Genomic DNA, 19325 nt, shown 5'->3' with positions numbered 1-19325 from the left:
TGGTGTCAGTGGTCACATAACCAGGACTTGCAATATGCACCAGCTACTCATACGACCATCTACCACCTGGTCCCATGGCCTCACGTGACCCTGATCACGGGGCCAAGCAGGTACTACACCTTGTCCAAGCTAAGTGGAGGGAAGGAGCAAGCACCTTACACCATAAACCCAGTGCTATCTCTGTGGTGAATTTGGCCTTTTCTCCTTGGAGCAATGGAGGATGACAGGTGACCTGATAGAGGTGTATAAGATGATGAGAGGCATTGATCGTGTGGATAGTCAGAGGCTTTTTCCCAGGGCTGAAATGACTAACACAAGAGGACACAGTTTTAAGGTGCTTGGAAGTAGGTACAGAGGAGATGTCAGGGGTAAGCTGTTTTTTTTTAAAAAACGCAGAGTGTGGTAAGTGCATGGAATGGGCTGCTGGCGATGGTGGTGGAGGCAGATAGAATAGGGTCTTTTAAGAAACTCCTGGATAGGTACATGGAGCTTAGAAAAATAGAGGGCTAAGGGTAATCTGAGGTAATTTCTAAAGTACGTACATGTTCAGCACAGCATTATGGGCCAAAGGACCTGTACTGTGTTGTAGGATTTTCTAATGTTTTTATGTTTCTATCTCCTTTGGTAGAGATGGATCTCCACCCCGCCACCCAGTAAAAGTATAACACCAAGGGCCAAAGTATTGTGCTGCAGTGTTCTATCTGTTATAGCTTCAAAATGTCCCAGGCACTTCACAATGGAATTAAAAACCCATTCATCACTGTATAAACCTCTTTTTTTTTTAAAATTTTTTGTTTTGTTGCATTGTAAAAACTCAAAAAAAACATTCACCATCACTTAACCGATAAAGATGTCAGCCCATTTCCAAATAGCATGATTCCATACACAAGACATGAAGCTAATCTTGTGGCCAGGAAAACTAATCCACTTGCCCTCAATACACACCTTTAATTTAAATCCACGAGAGCGACATGACTCCATGTAATACTCCATAAGAACCGATGTTCTGGGTCAGAACCCTACATCGACAACATCTTCCCTATACCCCCACAACACTGAACAACCCACACAAAACACTGGAGGTCAGGCAGCATTCATGGAGAACAAACAGTTGATGCCATATCCACAGCTTTGCAATTTCTTGCACCCACAGGCAGAACAGTTGTTATACCAAGATGTTACACATCCAGATAGAATACTTTCTCTGGTGCATCAATAAAAATAGAGGGTCTACAAGGACATGCCAAATTTCTTTGGCCTCCAGAAGAATTAGAGATGTTGGTGACCTCTCTTTGGTCCAGGATCAGTTGGCTTGGGTTGACATTAACATTTGAGTGCTGAACTATGGAGGATGCAGTAGGGGTGGTTGAGGGCAAAAAAAGAGAATGTTGTTTTTTTTTGGGGGGGAGGGAAGTACAGACATATTCAACATAGAAATGCCCCTTGACTCATACCCTTCTAAACCTATCTTATTCATGTACCTGTACAAATGTCTCTTAAATGTTATAATTGTGCCCATCCTCACCACTTCCTATGTCAGCTTGTTCCATAAACCCAGTGCCATCTCTCTGGGCTATATTTTTTCCCTAGTGGATCCATTTTAAATCTTTTCCCTCTCCCCTTAAACCTATGCCAAAAACTTGTACAGCTGAAATATGCCATCTCAATTCACAAATCACAGGAACCAGCTTCCCCTTGATACACTCTGCCTACACTTCTCACTGTCCCATTAAAGCATCGAGCAGAATCAAAGACTCCACCCACCTTAGACATTCTTCTTTCCCTCCTCTCCCATCGGGCAGAAGAATCAAAAACTGAAAGCATGTACCATCAAGCTCAAAGACAACTTCTACCCCATTGTTATCAGACTCTTGATCTTTTTATGACAAGATGGATTCTGAACCAAATATTCTTTTTTTTTTGGGGGGGGCAGCTTGGTAGCATAGCAGTTAGTGTAATGCTATTATAGTACCACCAACCCAGGTTCAATTCCATTGGCATCTGTAAAGAGTTTGCACTTTCTCCCCACGACTGCATGTGTTTCCTCCAAGTGCTCCAGTTTCCTTCCACATTTGAATGATGGTTAATTGCTCACGTGGGTGTAATTGGCCTCACTGGGTCGTGCTGTATTTCTAAATAAGAACATCTACCTCTTTAGGACTTTATTTACTTGTACCACACTTTCTCGGCAGCCTTTACACTTTATTCTGCATTGTTAATGTTTTACCTTGTTCTACCTCAATACACCGTGTAATGAGTTAATATGAATGAAGAGTATGCAAGACAAGCTTTTGGTATCTTGGCATATGTGACAATAATAAACCAATAACAACAGTGCCGCACTCCTTCAGAACTAACTACCGCATCTCTCTTTACAGTGCTGCTCCCATTACATCAAAGATTACATCAACCCTGCTTCAGTCAAGTCCTTTACATACACAGGCCGAATAAGTGAATCAAATTCAGCCGCAATATCCCAGTAAGCTCTTGCCTAACATCCTCCACAGAGGTCCTAATTGCAGAGTTGGTTCTATGGGCGGATTACATCGTTTACATGCCTGATACCAGACAGCTAACACAGACACTACTCCAAACTTCGCAACAGGAAACAATTACCAAGTAGATAAAAGAAAATACTCAAGGATTTTCTAAAACCATACTTCTCATTCAGAAAGTGCTCCCTGGGTGCAGTCTCACTCAGAGCAGCCTTAATGTTGTTGCCTCTGCCCCTTAATGCACATTAATGGAAAACCCAAAGCACAATAGCACAAAGTGGAGAAACACAAAACATAGGACACTACAACACAGTACAGGACCTTTGGCCCACAATGTGACAACTTTTAAAACCAACTCCATGATCAACCTAATCCTTCCCTCATACAAAGCTTTCCATTTTTCTAACATCCATAGGCCTCTCTCTAAACTTTAGAGTCTAAAGCTTCCACATCCTTCCATAATGGAGAAAACAGTTAACAGTACAATTGGATCCTGGTGATTTTGCAATCCACAGGTTCGGAAGTCAAGAGCAAGGCATAAAACTTGTTGCTTACGGATGCTGACTGGATTAGTGATAATGAAAGAGCTGTGCATGCATTGAACTTGCTGTCAGGGGTGTTGGTACAGGCAGATATTTTAAGGACATTTAAGAAACTCTTACGTAGGCACATGGATGATAATAAAATGGAGGGATAAGTTAGGGTGGCCTTAGAATTGGCCAAAAGATCATGGGCCAAAGGGCCTTTAATTCCTCCTCTCCCCAGATGCTGTATGACCTGCTGAACTCCTCCAGCAGATTGTTTGCTGCTCTTCAAGGGACTGTTTGTCCATGGTGCTTCCTCAGTACAACATTATCAGAATCAGATGTATTGTGGCGACCCACTTTCCCAGCGCGCGGGGGGGGGGGGGGGGGGGGAGACTTTGGTAATGCACCTCTGACGTCATTTCCACCCGGAGAGGGCGGGCGCTAGGGACTTAAATGCCAGCGCCGCAAAGTTTGAATAAACTAGTCTCGAAACGACTTACCGACTGCGTGTTGTTATTTCAGCGCTGTGTGTAGCACATCGCTACATTGGTGACTCCGACGGTCCAAACGGGATTTGGACCAAAGATAACCGACTCTTCATCTGTTCACGCAGTTTCGCTAAAACTGCCGACTTTCTGGACGCTGCGACCACGTGTGTGTTTTAGCCAAGCAGAAGTCCAGTTCCAGATTTGGCAGATATCCTCTGATTCCACGCGTTACTATCACGTGGTGAGCACCCTTGACCAGGAGACGGCTGCCCAGGTTGCGGATTTCATACAGTTGCCCCCGGAAGAAGGCAAATATGAAGCATTCAAAGCGCTGCTCATTGGGACCTTTGGCCTCTTACGGCGTGAGCAAGGTGCCCGCCTGCTTCACCTGGATGGTTTGGGAGACAGACTGCCGTCAGCATTGATGAACAAGATGCTGTCCCTGGCTGACGGACACAAGCCCTGCCTCATGTTCGAGCAAGCGTTCCTAGAGCGACTGCCCGAGGACATACATCTGCTGCTGGCCGACGCAGATTTCAGCGACCCCCGGAAGGTGGCGGCCCGGGCAGACGTGCTGTGGAAAGCCAAGAGGGAGAGCGTGGCGTCCGTTGGTCAGATTACCAGGCCCGGCAGGGGGGCGCACACACCACAGAGGCAGGAGTGAGGAGGACAGTGAACAGTGGTGTTTTTACTACCAGCGGTGGGGCACAAAAGCTTGCCATTGTCGCCCGCCCTGCAAGGGCCAGGGCCAGCTGCCGCTGAAGACTATGGCGGCTGGCCACCAGGACAGCCTCTTGTACGTCTGGGACAAACAGTCGGGACGCCACTTCTTGGTCGACACCGGAGCGGAGATCAGCGTCTTGCCCCCGACGAGGTACAACACCCGCAACAGGAAGCCAGGACCCACCCTGAGGGCTGCAAACGACAGCATGATATGGACCTACGGCACCCGCACAGTGCAGCTGCAGTTCGGCGCCCGCCGGTTCATGTGGGACTTCACACTGGCCGCGGTGGCCCAACCACTCCTGGGGGCGGACTTCTTGCGAGCTCACAGCCTGCTGGTCGACTTGCAAGGGAAAAGACTGGTACATGCCGAGACTTTCCAGACATTCTCCCTGGGTGAAGCCAAGTTGCCGGCCCCACACCTGGACTCCATCACGCTGTTGGACAATGAATTCACCAGAATCCTGGCGGACTTTCCATCGATTCTGTCACCGCAGTTCACGGCAGCCATGCCCAGACACGGGGTACAGCACCACCCAGGGACCACCCCTCCACGCCCGCACACAAAGGCTCCCCCCGGAAAAGCTCCACCTGGCGAAGGAGGAGTTCAAGAGGATGAAGGAATTGGGGATCGTACGGAGGTCCGACAGCCCATGGGCCTCCCCCCTGCACATGGTGCCCAAAGCAGCCGGGGGGTTGGAGACCATGTGGCGACTACCGCAGACTGAACAAGGCTACAACTCCAGACCGCTACCCCGTGCCGCACATACAGGACTTTGCAGCAAACCTGCACAGGGCAAGAATCTTTTCCAAAGTAGACCTCGTCTGGGGATACCATCAAATCCCGGTGCACCCTGAAGACATCCCCAAAATAGTACTCATCACCCCGTTCGGCCTGTTCGAGTTCCTCCGAATGCCGTTTGGCCTGAAGAATGCCACACAGACGTTCCAGCAGCTAATGGACGCGGTGGGACGCGACCTGGACTTTGCGTTCATCTATTTGGACGACATCCTTATATTCAGCAGTTGTTGTCAGGAGCATCTGTCCCAGCTTCGCCAGCTCTACTCCCGCCTGAGTGATTTCGGCCTCACAATCAACCCGGCCAAATGCCAGTTCGGTCTCGATACCATCGACTTCCTGGGCCACAGGATTACTAAAGACAGGGCAACACTTCTGCCCGCCAAGGTAGATGCGATCCGCCACTTTGCCCGGCCCAACACGGTCAAAGGCCTGCAGGAGTTTGTTGGTATGGTGAACTTCTACCACCGTTTCCTCCCCTCAGCAGCCCATATCATGCGCCCTTTGTACACCTTGATGTTGGGTAAAGGCAAGGACATTACTTGGGACGAGGAGGCTGCGGCTGCTTTCATTAAAGCCAAGAAAGCCTTGGCAGATGCCGCTGGTGCACCCCAGAACGGACTTTCCGACCGCCCTCACGGTGGACACATCTGACATAGCAGTCAGTGGGGTGCTGGAGCAGCTCATCGAGGGGCGCTGGCAACCCCTGGCGTTCTTCAGCAAGCACCTACGACCACCCGAACTCAAGTACAGTGCTTTCGACCGGGAGCTGTTGGCACTGTATCTGGCAATCCAGCATTTCAGGCACTTCTTAGAAGGCAGGCTGTTCGCCGCGATCACGGACCACAAACCGTTGACCTTCGCGCTCACGAAGGTGTCCGATCCCTGGTCGGCTCACCAGCAGCGACATCTGTCCTACATCTCTGAGTACACGACGGACATCCAGCATGTCTCGGGAAAAGACAACGTCGTGGCGGACGCACTCTCCAGACCAGCTGTCCAGGCCCTGTCCCTGGGGGTGGACTATGCAGCACTGGCGGAGGCACAGCAGGCAGACGACGAGATGCGCAGCTACAGGACTGCAGTCTCGGGTTTGCAGCTGCAGAAATTTCTCGTAGGCCCAGGTGATAGGACCCTCCTGTGCGACGTGGCTACCGGCCAACCTCACCCCATCGTCCCGGCAGCCTGGAGGCGGCGAGTTTTCGACTCCATACACGGTTTGGCGCACCCATCTATCAGGACAGCCGTCCGGCTGGTCTCCAGCAAGTTCGCGTGGCACGGACTTCGCAAGCAGGTCAGTGAATGGGCCAGAACGTATGCGCAGTGCCAAACAGCCAAGGTGTAGATGCACACTAAAGCCCCACCGCAGCAGTTCGAACCCACCCACCGGAGGTTCAACCACATTCATGTGGATATCATGGGTCCCCTACCAGTGTCCTGAGGAGCGCGGTACCTCCTAACTATGGTAGACTGGTTCACGAGGTGGCCAGAGGCGGTCCTGCTCACCGACACATCTGCCCATTCCTGCGCCCGAGCACTGATCACAACCTGGGTAGCACGCTTCGAGATACCGGCCCACATAACCTCCGAGAGAGGCGCCCAGTTCACCTCCAGCCTGTGGTCAGCTGTGGCCAGCCTGTTGGGAACGCAGCTGCACCACACAACTGCCTACCACCCACAGTCGAACGGACTGGTGGAACGCTTCCACCGTCACTTGAAGTCGGCTCTCATGGCCCACCTGAGAGGACCTAACTGGGTGGACGAGCTTCCCTGGGTCCTGCTTGGAATTCGCACAGCGCCCAAAGAGGATCTGCATGCCTCGTCGGCCGAGTTGGTGTATGGCGCGCCCCTGGCCGTCCCGGGAGAGTTCATACCAGCCCCAAGGGGGCAAGAGGAAGAACCCGCAGCAGTCCTGGACAGGCTACGCGAAAGGCTCAGCAACCTGGCCCCCGTACTGACTTCACAGCACGGACGGACCCCGACCCATATACCCAAAGACCTGCAGAACTGTAAGTTTTGTGTTTGTATGAAGGGGCGGACACCGGGCACCGCTACAGCGGCCGTATGAGGGGCCGTTCAAGGTGATCAACAACAACGGGTCCACGTACGTTCTGGACATTGGGGGGAAAGAGGAGGTTTTCACGGTGGACCGACTCAAACCAGCCCATGTGGACTTGGTGCAGCCGGTCGAGGTTCAGGCACCGCGGTGCAGAGGCAGACCTCCCAAACAGAGGCTGATCCAGACTGTGGACATTGGGGGGTGTATCACCGGTTCTGGGGGGGAGGGGGAGGAGACTTTGGTAATGCATTTCTGATGTCATTTCCGCCCAGAGAGGGTGGGCGCTAGGGATTTAAATGCCAGCGCCGCAAAGTTTGAATAAACTAGTCTCGAAACGACTTACCAACTGCCTGTCGTTATTTCAGCACTGTGTGTAGCACGTCACTACAGTATTATCATTGATTTAGATTACTTGAAATGTGTTGTTTTGGGATAGCAGTACAGGGCAAAGACACAAAATTAACATGAATTACAAAAAAAAAGAGCGCCAAAATAAAAAGGGAATGACGAGGTAGTGTTTCATGGACTGTTCAGAAATCTGACAGCCCAGAGGTTTCTTAATTGATTGTGGGTCTTCAGGCTTTTGTGTTAGTTTAAACTGCTAACCAAAGCTTCTGGAGCAGGACACAACTCCCTGAATCGGAATTACTAATCAGAATTGTAAAGAAATAATAAATAATGTAGATATGAAAGATCCAGGGCCACAGAATCAGTACTTCGAGTGATGATGTTGTTGGATCAGTACTTGGACCGATGATGTTGTGGCAATTACAGAGACTTGGATGGCTCAGAGGCAGGAATGGTTACTTCGAGTGCCAGGCTTTAGATGTTTCAGAAAGGACAGGGAGGGAGGCAAAAGAGGTGGGGGCATGGCACTGTTGATCAGAGATAGTGTCACAGCTGCAGAAAAGGAGGAAGACATGGAGGGATTGTCTACAGAGTCTCTGTGGGTGGAAGTTAGGAACAGGAAATGGTCAATAATTCTACTCGGTTTTTTTTATATATATAGACCACCCAATAGTAACAGGGACTTCAAGGAGCAGATAGGGAGACATTCTGGAAAGGTGTAATAATAAGTGTTGTCGTGATGGGAGACTTTAATTTCCCAAATATTGATCGGCATATCCCTGGAGTAAGGGGGTTAGATGAGGTGGAGTTCGTTGGGTGTGTTCAGGAAGGTTTCTTGACACAATATATAGATAAGCCTACAAGAGGAGAGGCTGCACTTGATCTGGTATTGGGAAATAAACCTGGTGCGGTGTCAGATCTGTCAGTGGGAGAGCAGTCTGGAGATAGCAATCATAATTTTCTATCTCCTTTACCATAGCATTGGAGAGGCATGGGTGCAGACAAGTTAGGGAAGCATTTAATTGGAAAGGGGAAATATGAGGCTATCATACAGGAACTTGGAAGCATAAATTGGAAACAAATATTCTCAAGGAAATGTAAGGAAGAAATGTGGCAAATGTTCAGGGGATATTTGCATGGAGTTCTGCAAAGGTACATTCCAATGAGCAGGGAAAGGATGGTAGGGTACAGGAACCGTGGTGTACAAAAGCTGTTGTAAATCTAGTCAAGAAGAGCAGCTTACGAAAAGTTTTAAAAAACTAGGTAATGATAGAGATCTAGAAGATAAGGCTAGCAGGAAGGAGCTTAAGAAATAAATTAGGAGAGCCAGAAGGGACCATGAGAAGAGCAAGAGGATAAGACGTAAGAGAATGGGACCAATCGAGTGTGACAGTGGAAAAGTGTGTCTGGAACCGGAGGAGATAGCAGAGGTACTTAATGAGTACTTTGCTTCAGTATTCACTACGGAAAAGGATCCTGGCGATTGTAGGGATGACTTACAGCAGACTGGAAAGCTTGAGCATGTAGATGTGCAGGAGCTTTTGGAAAGCATCAAGTTGGATAAGTCACCGGGACCAGATGAGATGTACCCCAGGCTACTGTGGGAGACAAGGGAGAGATTGCTGGGCCTCTGGCAATGATCTTTGCACCATCAATGTTGTGGATAGTGTGGAGGGCTGTCAGAAGTTACAATGGAAGATTGATAGGATGTAAAACTGGGATGAGAAGTGGCAGATGGAGTTGAACTCAGATAAGTGTGAGGAAGTTCATTTTGGCAGGTCAAATACGATGACAGAATATAGCATTAATGGTAGTGTGGACTCTTGGCCTAGTGGGCAAGGCATCAGACTAGTAACCTGAAGGTCACTGGTTTGAGCCTCAGCTGAGGCAGCGTGTTTGTGTCCTTGAGCAAGGCACTTAACAACACACTGCTCTGCGACATCACCGGTGCCAAGCTGCATGGGTCCTAGTGCCCTTCTCTTGGACAACATTGGTGGCGTGGAGAGGGGAAGGCCTGCAGCTTGGGCAACTGCTGGTCTCCCATACAACCCTGCCCAGGCCTGCGCCCTGGAAACTCCAGGCACAGATCCATGGTCTCTCGAGACCAACGGATGCCACCATTTTGGACTCTTGGCAGTGTGGAGGATCAGAGGGATCTTGGGATCTAAGTCCATAGGACACTCAAAGCTGCTGCACAGGTTGACTCTGTGGTTAAGAAAGCATATGGAGCATTGGCCTTCATCAATCGTGGGATTGAGTTTAAGAGCCGAGAGGTAATGTTGCAGCTATATAGGACCCTGGTCAGACCCCACTTGGAGTACTGTGCTCAGCTCTGGTCGCCTCACTAAAGGAAGGATGTGGAAACCATAGAAAGGGTGCAGAGGAGATTTGCAAGGATGTTGCCTGGATTGGGGAACATGTCTTATGAGAATCGGATGAGTGAACTTGGCCTTTGCTCCTTGGAGCAACGGAGGATGAGAGGTGACCTGATAGAGGTGTACAAGATGATGAGAGGGATTGATCGAGGCTTTTTCCTGGGGCTGGAATGGCTAGCATGAGAGGGCACAGTTTTAAGGTGCTGGGAAGTAGGTACAGGGGAGATGTCAATGGTAAGTTTGTTTGTTTTTTTAAATAAACGCAGAGAGGGTGAGCGTGTGGAATGGGCTACCGGCGACGGTGGTGGAGGTGGATATGATAGGGTCTTTTAAGATACTCCTGGACAGGTACATGGAACTTAAAAAAAATAGAGGACTATGGGTAACCCTGGGTAATTTCTAAGGTAAGGACACGTTCAGCACAGCTTTGTGGGCAGAAGGGCCTGTATTGTGCTGTAGGTTTTCTATGTTTCTACAGAATGGAGGCCCTGAGGTGGCCTGTCACTGCATGTGTGGGTGGGCGAGAAGGAGGAATGAAACTTGTTCTGCTGGTAGTGTGTTCTGCCGAGCATGGTGAAATGCTATGTTGGCACCAGCATGTGTAGCCCCAGCACACTCTTGGGTGCACTGGCTGTTAACACAAAGGATACATTTCACTCTATGTTTCGATGTACATTTAATAAATAGAGCCATTGAACACTATAGCACAGTCAGAGATTCTCTAGTCCACAAGTGTGTGCCAAAGTATTAATCTGCCTAGCCCATTGACCTGCGGCTGGACCACAATCCTCCATACCTCTCCCCTCCACGTACCTATCCAAACTTCTCTTCAATGTTTAAATTGAATCTGTATCTACCACTTACATCTGCAGCTAGTTCTACACTCTCACCACTGTCTTGAGTGAAGAAATTCCCCCAAGTTCCCCTTAAACATTTCACCTTTCATGACTCTGAATCTGAAATAAAAAACAGAAAATGTCGGAAAAATTTACAAAAATATTCGGAGAGAAATTGCTCAGGTTTCCACGGCTTTTCATTGTAACTGAGACATTTTATCTCTTTCCAGAGATATTGCATAAGCTGGTGGGGAATACAAGCATTGTTTCAGTTTCAGAGCTTCCACATCTGCAGATGCTTTAGATTTCCAATTAGAATGTGATGCTGACAGATTTAGAGCAAATTTCCCATGATCTCAACTTCCAGCAAGAACAGCAAGCTCTCAACAAGCCCACTCGCAACAGTTTAAAGATAGCTGAGGAAGTGGTGGGTATTTGAAGCTGTTATCCTTCAGTTAATTAAAACTTACCGTTAATGTTCATAGGACAGACAACGGAGTGACCGGTGGGATAATGCTCTCGCGTCCTTTTCAGCTGCTTCTTGTGAAAAATGTACCCTAGTCTGGTCTTTGTATACAAGGAGTATCTGAAAAAAAGCAATGGATATTAACACAAAGAGACAGAGGAGAGGTTGTTGTTGGGGAGGGGGTGGAATAAGTAAAGAAAGAATCACAGGGAGGATCATGTTAAAATATAAGACCATAAGACACAAGGCATAAGAACAGAATTAGGTCAGTCAGCTCATTGCATCATGGTTGATTATCTTCCCTCTCAACTCCAGTCACCTGCCTCCTCCCTGTGACCCGTCATCTTCCACTTTTAAGTATTCCCAATGACTTGGCCTCCACAGCCATCTGAGGCAATGAATCAATGTAATTCATCACCCCCGGCTAAAGAAATTCCCCACCCCCATCTCTGTTTTAAACAGGCATCCCTCTACTCTGAGGTATACCTTCTTACCCAAGTCTCTCCCATTATAGGAAACCAGCTCTCCATGTCTGCTCTAGCTAGTCCTCTCAATATTCGATAGATTTCAATGAAACTGCATCATTCGTCTAAACACCAGTGTGTGCAGGACCACAACTAAATGCTCCAATTATGTTAAACCTTGCATTCCTGGGATCATTCTCATGAACCTCCTCTGAACCCTCTCAAATGCCAGCACACCATTTCTGAGCTAAGGGACCTAAAACTGCTCACAGTACTCCAGTCTGACCAATGCCTTATATAGCCTCAGCATCACATCCCCATTTTTATATTCTAATCCTCTCAAAATGAATGCTAACACTGCATTTACCTTCCTTACAATCTACTCAACCTTCAAGTTAGCTTTTAGGGAATCCTGCATGAGGACTCCCAAGTCAATTTGCACCTCAGATTTCTGAATTTTTGTACATCTTACCAATAGGACGAGTCATTGTAAAGTCAAATTTGTTGACATCTCAGACAGAGACTCCCACCTTTATCACAGCTCAGACACAGGGCAGAACTTCCTAAACACTATCAACACAGCAAAAATCAAGTTCACTTCACACCTAGACCATAAGACATAGGAACAGAATTAGGCCATTCAGCCCAGTGAGTGTGCCCGCCATTCCCAGGTGGCTGATCCGGAACCCACTCAACCCCATACACCCGCCTTCTCACCATATCCTTTGATGCCATGACTGGTCAGGACAACATCAACTTCTGCCTTAAATAAACCCACGGACCTCATGTTAACCCCTTCATTTCCGGAATTATCCTCGAACATCCTCTGGGCTCTCTCTAATGAGATTTTTTTTTTTGATATGCGGGCAAAAACTGTGCAGCCTGACTAATGCCTCCCTATTATCTCCCTGTTTTTATATTCTATTCCCCTTGAAATTAATGCCAACATTGCATTTGCCTTCTTTACCACAGACTCAACCTGTAAATGAACCTTCTGGGAGTCTTGCACAAGGACTCTTAAGTCCTTCTGATGTTTAAACCTTCTCCCCAATAGTCTACACTATTGTCCCTTTTACCAAAATGCATTATCATACATTTCCCAACACTGTATTCCATCTGCCACTTTTTTGCCCAATCATTCAATTCGTGCAAGTCCTGCTATAAGCATATTACTTCCTCGGCACTAGCTACCCCTCCACCTATTTTTGTATCATCTGCGAACTTTGCCACAAAGCCATCAATTCCATTATCCAAATCACTGACAAACAATGTGAAAAGTAGTTGTCCCAATACTGACCCAATGAATACCACTAGTCACTGGCAGCCAGGCACTCATTAACCATATAACAATCACAGCACGGAAACAGGCCATTCCAGCCCTCCTAGTCCGTGCCGAACTCTTAATCTCACCTAGTCCCACCTACCCGCACTCAGCCCATAACCCTCCACTCCTTTCCTGTCCATATACCTATCCAATTTTACCTTAAATGACACAACTGAACTGGCCTCTACTACTTCTACAGGAAGCTCATTCCACACAGCTATCACTCTCTGAGTAAAGAAATACCCCCTCGTGTTTCCTTTAAACTTTTGCCCCCTAATTCTCAAATCATGTCCTCTCGTTTGAATCTCCCCTACTCTCAATGGAAACAGCCTATTCACGTCAACTCTATCTATCCCTCTCAACATTTTAAATACCTCGATCAAATCCCCCCTCAACCTTCTACGCTCCAATGAATACAGACCTAACTTGTTCAACCTTTCTCTGTAACTTAAGTGCTGAAACCCAGGTAACATCCTAGTAAATCGTCTCTGCACTCTCTCTAATTTATTGATATCTTTCCTATAATTCGGTAACCAGAACTGTACACAATATTCCAAATCTGGCCTTACCAATGCCTTGTACAATTTTAACATTACATCCCAACTTCTGTACTCAATGCTCTGATTTATAAAGGCCAGCGTTCCAAAAGCCTTCTTCACCACCCTATCTACATGAGACTCCACCTTCAGGGAACTATGCACTGTTATTCCTAGATCTCTCTGTTCCACTGCATTCCTCAATGCCCTACCATTTACCCTGTATGTTCTATTTGGATTATTCCTGCCAAAATGTAGAACCTCACACTTCTCAGCATTAAACTCCATCTGCCAACGTTCAGCCCATTCTTCTAACCGGCAAAAATCTCCCTGCAAGCTTTGAAAACCCACCTCATTATCCACAACACCTCCTACCTTAGTATCATCGGCATACTTACTAATCCAATTTACCACCCCATCATCCAGATCATTTATGTATATTACAAACAACATTGGGCCCAAAACAGATCCCCGAGGCACCCCGCTAGTCACCGGCCTCCATCCCGATAAACAATTATCCACCACTACTCTCTGGCATCTCCCATCTAGCCACTGTTGAATCCATTTTATTACTGCAGCATTAATACCTAACGACTGAACCTTCTTAACTAACCTTCCATGTGGAACTTTGTCAAAGGCCTTGCTGAAGTCCATATAGACTACATCCACTGCCTTACCCTCGTCAACATTCCTCGTAACTTCTTCAAAAAATTCAATAAGGTTTGTCAAACATGACCTTCCACGCACAAATCCATGCTGGCTACTCCTAATCAGATCCTGTCTATCCAAATAATTATAAATACTATCTCTAAGAATACTTTCCATTAATTTACCCACCACTGATGTCAAACTGACAGGTCTATAATTGCCAGGCTTACTTCTAGAACCCTTTTTAAATAATGGAACCACATGAGCAATACGCCAATCCTCCGGCACAATCCCCGTTTCTAATGACATCTGAAAGATCTCCGTCAGAGCTCCTGCTATCTCTACACAAACTTCCCACAAGGTCCTGGGGAATATCCTGTCAGGACCCGGAGATTTATCCACTTTTAAATTTCTTAAAAGCGCCAGTACTTCCACCTCTTTAATTGTCATAGGTTCCATAACTTCCTTACTTGTTTCCCACACCTTACCCAATTCAATATCCTTCTGCTTAATGAATACCGAAGAGAAGAAATCGTTCAAAATCTCTCCCATCTCCCTCGGCTCCACACATAGCTGACCACCCTGATTCTCTAAGGGACCAATTTTATCCCTCACTATCCTCTTGCTTTTAATATAACTGTAGAAGCCTTTCGGATTTACTTCCACCTTATTTGCCAAACCAAACTCTTATCTTCTTTTAGCTTTTCTAATCTCTTTCTTAAGATTCCTTTTACATTCTTTATATTCCTCGACCAATTCCTTTACTCCATGCTGCCTATATCTATTGTAGACATCCCTCTTTTTCTGAACCAAGTTTCTAATATCCCTTGAAAACCATGGTGCTTTCAAACCTTTAACCTTTCCTCCTTGCCTTGCCTCCTGCCTGTCAGCAATTTCTCTATCCGTGCCAGAATTTCATGTAACGCCATAGGACATTATCTTGTTAAGCAGCCTCGTGTGTAGCACCTTTTCAAACCCTGCTTGTTACTTCCTTGAAGAACTCTAATGGATTTGTCAGGTAAGATTTCCCTTTACAGAAACCATGCTGAATTACTTAGCTCATCTGCCATTCCTTTGTGCCCCATTACTACCTCACCAGCATCATTTTCCAGTGGTCCAATATCAACTCTCACTTCCCTTTTACTCTTCATATAACTGAAAAAGCTTTTGGTATCCTCCTTTACATTATTGGCTAGTTTGCCCTCATATTTCATCCTTTTCCCTCCTTATAGCTTTTTAGTTGCCTTTTGTTGGATTTTAAAAGCTTCCCAACTTCCCACTCATTTTTGCTACCTTCTATACCCTTTCCTTGGCTTTTATGCACGAAGGACTTGTTCTCTCACACCTGAGTACAGCCTACCATTCGCAGAACACTAGCAGGGATGAACTGCCAGCTACTTTTACTTAAATTGCAAATTGTGTACACTGAAATTGCATCTATTGCGCATTTGGGCAGGTCACCATTAATGGCTTGAAACTACTCATTGTATCACAGCCCATCACCACAAGGATTATAGTTGCTCAAGGTGAAAGCTCATTTATTTATTTAGTGATACAGCACAGAACAGGCAGTTCCAGCCAACAAGTCATGCCGCCCAACAACCCACCTATTTAATACTAGCCTAATCACAAGACAATTTACATGTCCAATTAACCTACTAACCTGTATGTCTTTGAACCATGGGAAGAAACCAGAACACTTGAAGGAAACCCATGTGCTCACAGGAGGGATATATAAACTCCTTATAGACAGCACTGGAATTGAACTCTGATGTCCCGAGCTGTAATAACATCGTGCTACGCACTTTGCTACAATGATGCCCCATTACAACAGCTTGTCTGTGACAATCACAATGGTGTAGCTAGCGGTGCTGCTGCCTCATGGCACTCCAGTGACTGGGATTCAATCCTGACCTCCAGCACTGCTTACGTGCAGAATTCATGCCCTCCCACTAACTGCATGGGCTTCCAGGACTGCTCCAACTTCCTCTCACATCCCAAAGATACACAAGTTGTAAAGTTAATTGGTTGCAGTTAATTGTCCCTAGATTGCAGGCTATAAGCAAAACCTTGGGGGCAGGGAGCTGATGGAAATGTGGTGGGAATTACTTTCGAAAAGGATTGCGGAGGATTAGTGTAAATTAGTGCTACGTGAACTGGAGGATTTGACCTTAAATCTCTACAACATCCCGTAAGTAGCATGTTAAACACTGCCCTTGACCCATAACTTAAGAGAAACCATTCCTGACGACGATAATAGTCAACCACAATTCCAAGAGTCGGGAGTCACAGAGAGACCAGACCAGGTCATTACTTCTCTGAAGAACATTGTGAACCAAGGTGGGCTACAGCAACAATCTGATGATTTGTTTTTAATATAGTCACATTACTGATATTAGTTTTTTCTAAATTCCAGGCTTAATTAAATGAGTTCAAGAACAAAAAAAAACAAGAGCAGAATCAACACGAGGAAATCTGCAGATGCTGGAAATTCAAACAACACACACAAAATGCTGGTGGAACAGCATCTAAAAGGAGAAGCACAGTAGACGGTTCGGGCCGAGACCCTTCGTCAGAACTAGCAGAATCAGCCCACTTGGCCCATTGTGTCTGTTCCACCAATTGATCATGACTGATTTATTTTTTCCCCTCAAACCTACCCTCCTGCCTTCTCCCCAAAACCTTTGATATCCTCAAGCAGGAACCCATCGACCTCAGCTTTAAAGATAACCAACGACTTGGCCTCCACAACTGTCTGTGGCAATGAGATTCACCCTCCTGTGGCTAAAAAAAATCTTCCTCATCTCCATTCCAAAAGGACATCTTTTAATTGAGGTTGTGCCATCTAGTTCTAGACTCTCCTATTATTACAAATATACTCTCCATGTCTATTCTATCCAAATCTTTCAAGATTCAAGAGGTTTCAATTACATCTCCTCCTGACCCTTCTAAGTAAGCAAGTACAGGCCAGAGCTATCAAACACTCCTCATATATTAACCTTGCCACCCCTGGATCATTCTTGCAAACCTCCTCTGGACCTTTTCCAATATCAGTACATCCTTTCTTAAATAAGGACCTAAAACTGCTGACCTCAACATTACATCCTTGCTTTTATATTTTAATTCTCTCAAAATGAATGCTAACATTGTATTTGCTTTTGTTACCATTGACTCAATCTGCACAGTTAACCCTTAAGGAATCTTGCACCAAGGCTTACAAATCCCTTTGCACCTCTCATTTCTTAGTTCTCTTCCAGTTTAGAAAATAGGCTGTGCTTTAATACATGAGAATATACTTCCTGAGCTTTATTTCCATCTGCACTTTTTGCCAATTCTCCCAACCAGTTCAAGTCTTTCTGCGGACTCTCCGCTTCCTGTAACAAAAATATTTTTAAAATTTCATTCCTAGTTCTTTTCACAAAGGAGACACTGAACATATATTAAAGGTAATTTATTAAAGCCATATAGTCAAGGAGACAAAATACTTATCCACACCACACAATTACTGCCACAGTAACCAACAGCCATTCCAGTCTCTCTCTCTCTCTCTCTCTCTCTCTCTCCCTCGATGTTCTTGTGTCTCTAGTTATTGGCACTAGTCTCTGCCCACCTTTTGTGAAGATAACCCACACACAAATAAATTGCCCATTTTTATACCCTTCAAGCCCCTTATCTCTCACAGCCTTCGACCTAGACATACACAACTTAAAAATAGAAACAGCAGGTGCATAAAGAGGAAAACATTCTCCACTGGTATCTAATCTTAATGATGTGCATTCAAAATAAAATTAAAATATTGGTCTGTGAAGGGAAACCAGACCTTACCACATTCCAAGCTGACACCATTTTGTCTTACAACCTTGCATTTTGTGTTACACATTTTAGCATGTACACTACCAAGGTGGAATCAAATTTAACACTTTAGTTATGCTTCCTGAACACTAGCCTCCCACCCCCCACACAAGTCTTTGTATCATCTTAAAACTTGGCCACAGAGCCTTCAATGTCACCATCTAGCCATTAGCATGTAATGTGAAAAAAAATCGCAGACCCCTGGGGAACACCATTAGTCTCCAACAGCCAACCAGAAAAAGCCCCCCTTTCCTGGACCCCCCCCCCCACTGCTTGCATTCTGCCAGTCATCAATCTTCTGTCCATGCTAGTATCTTTCCTGTAAACACCACCTTGTTTTGTTAACCAGCCTCATATGCAGCACCTTGTCAAAGACCTTCTGAAAATCCATGTAAATAGTATCCACAACTCTGCCTATCCTGCTTGTTACTTCCTCAAAGAAATCCAACAAGAAACCATGCTGACTCCGTCTATTTTATCATGTGCCTCCAAGTATCCCAAAACTTCATCCTTAACAATGGACTCCAACATCTCCCCTACCACTGAAGTCAGGTTAACTGGCCTATAATTTCCTTTCTTCTGCCTCCCTTCTTAAAAAGTGGAGTGATATTTGCACTTTTCCAGTTCTCCAGAACTATTCAGAATCTAGTGATTCTTGAAAGGTCACTACTCATGCCTCAATCATCTCTTCAGCTACTTTTTTCAGAACTCTAGGCTGTTATTCATCGGGACCAGGTGACGTCTACCCTCAGACCTTTAAACTTCCCAAGCAACTTCTCCTTAGTAACAATGAATACCCTCAGTTCCTGCCTCTGACTCTCTCGAATACTGGCACATTGCTGGCATCGTCCACAGTGAAGACTGATGCAAACTATTCAGTTTGTTTGCCATCTGTGTTCCCCATTATTTCTCCAGTTTCATTTTCCAGGGGCCCAATGTATATTCTTGCCTACCTGTTACTCTTCTCACATTTGAAAAAAAGGCATCCTCTTTTATATTATTGGCGAGATTACCTGCATGTTTCATCTTCTCTCCATACTGCTTTTAAGTTGCCTTCTGTTGGTTTACAAAACTTCCCAATCACTAGCTCCCCACTAATTTTTTGCAATACTGTATGCCCTCTCTTTTGCTTTTATGCTGTCTTTGACTTCCTTTGTCAGTCATGGTTGCCTCATCCTTCCTTTTGGGATGAAATGATTGTGTCTTCTGCATTACTCTCAGAAACTCCAGCCATTGCTGCTCTACCATCATCTCTGCCACTGTCCCCTTTGGCCAGCTGCTCTCTCCTGCCTCCACAGTTACCTTTATTCAACTGTACTACTGACACACCTCGCAAACTCAGGATAAATTCTATCACTGCCTCCAAAAAGTTCCTTTGCCATTAA

General features: G+C 46.0%; 1 protein-coding gene across 1 annotated transcript in view; it reads right to left on the bottom strand.

Annotated features, from left to right (window-relative positions):
* pnkd (PNKD metallo-beta-lactamase domain containing) overlaps positions 1 to 19325 on the bottom strand; it is a 55911-nt gene that overhangs the window by 31095 nt on the left and 5491 nt on the right. Inside the window, exon 2 of the mRNA XM_073046227.1 lies at positions 11121 to 11236. Within this exon, the coding sequence (XP_072902328.1) occupies positions 11121 to 11236 (116 nt within the window). The remainder of the gene's footprint in view (positions 1 to 11120; positions 11237 to 19325) is intronic.

This window comes from Hemitrygon akajei, chromosome 5 (assembly GCF_048418815.1).
Source record: "Hemitrygon akajei chromosome 5, sHemAka1.3, whole genome shotgun sequence".
In the NCBI taxonomy this organism is placed as follows: Eukaryota; Metazoa; Chordata; class Chondrichthyes; order Myliobatiformes; family Dasyatidae; genus Hemitrygon; species Hemitrygon akajei.
The sequence above is the reverse complement of the archived record's forward strand: the minus strand, read 5'-3'. Positions and strand labels throughout refer to the sequence as shown.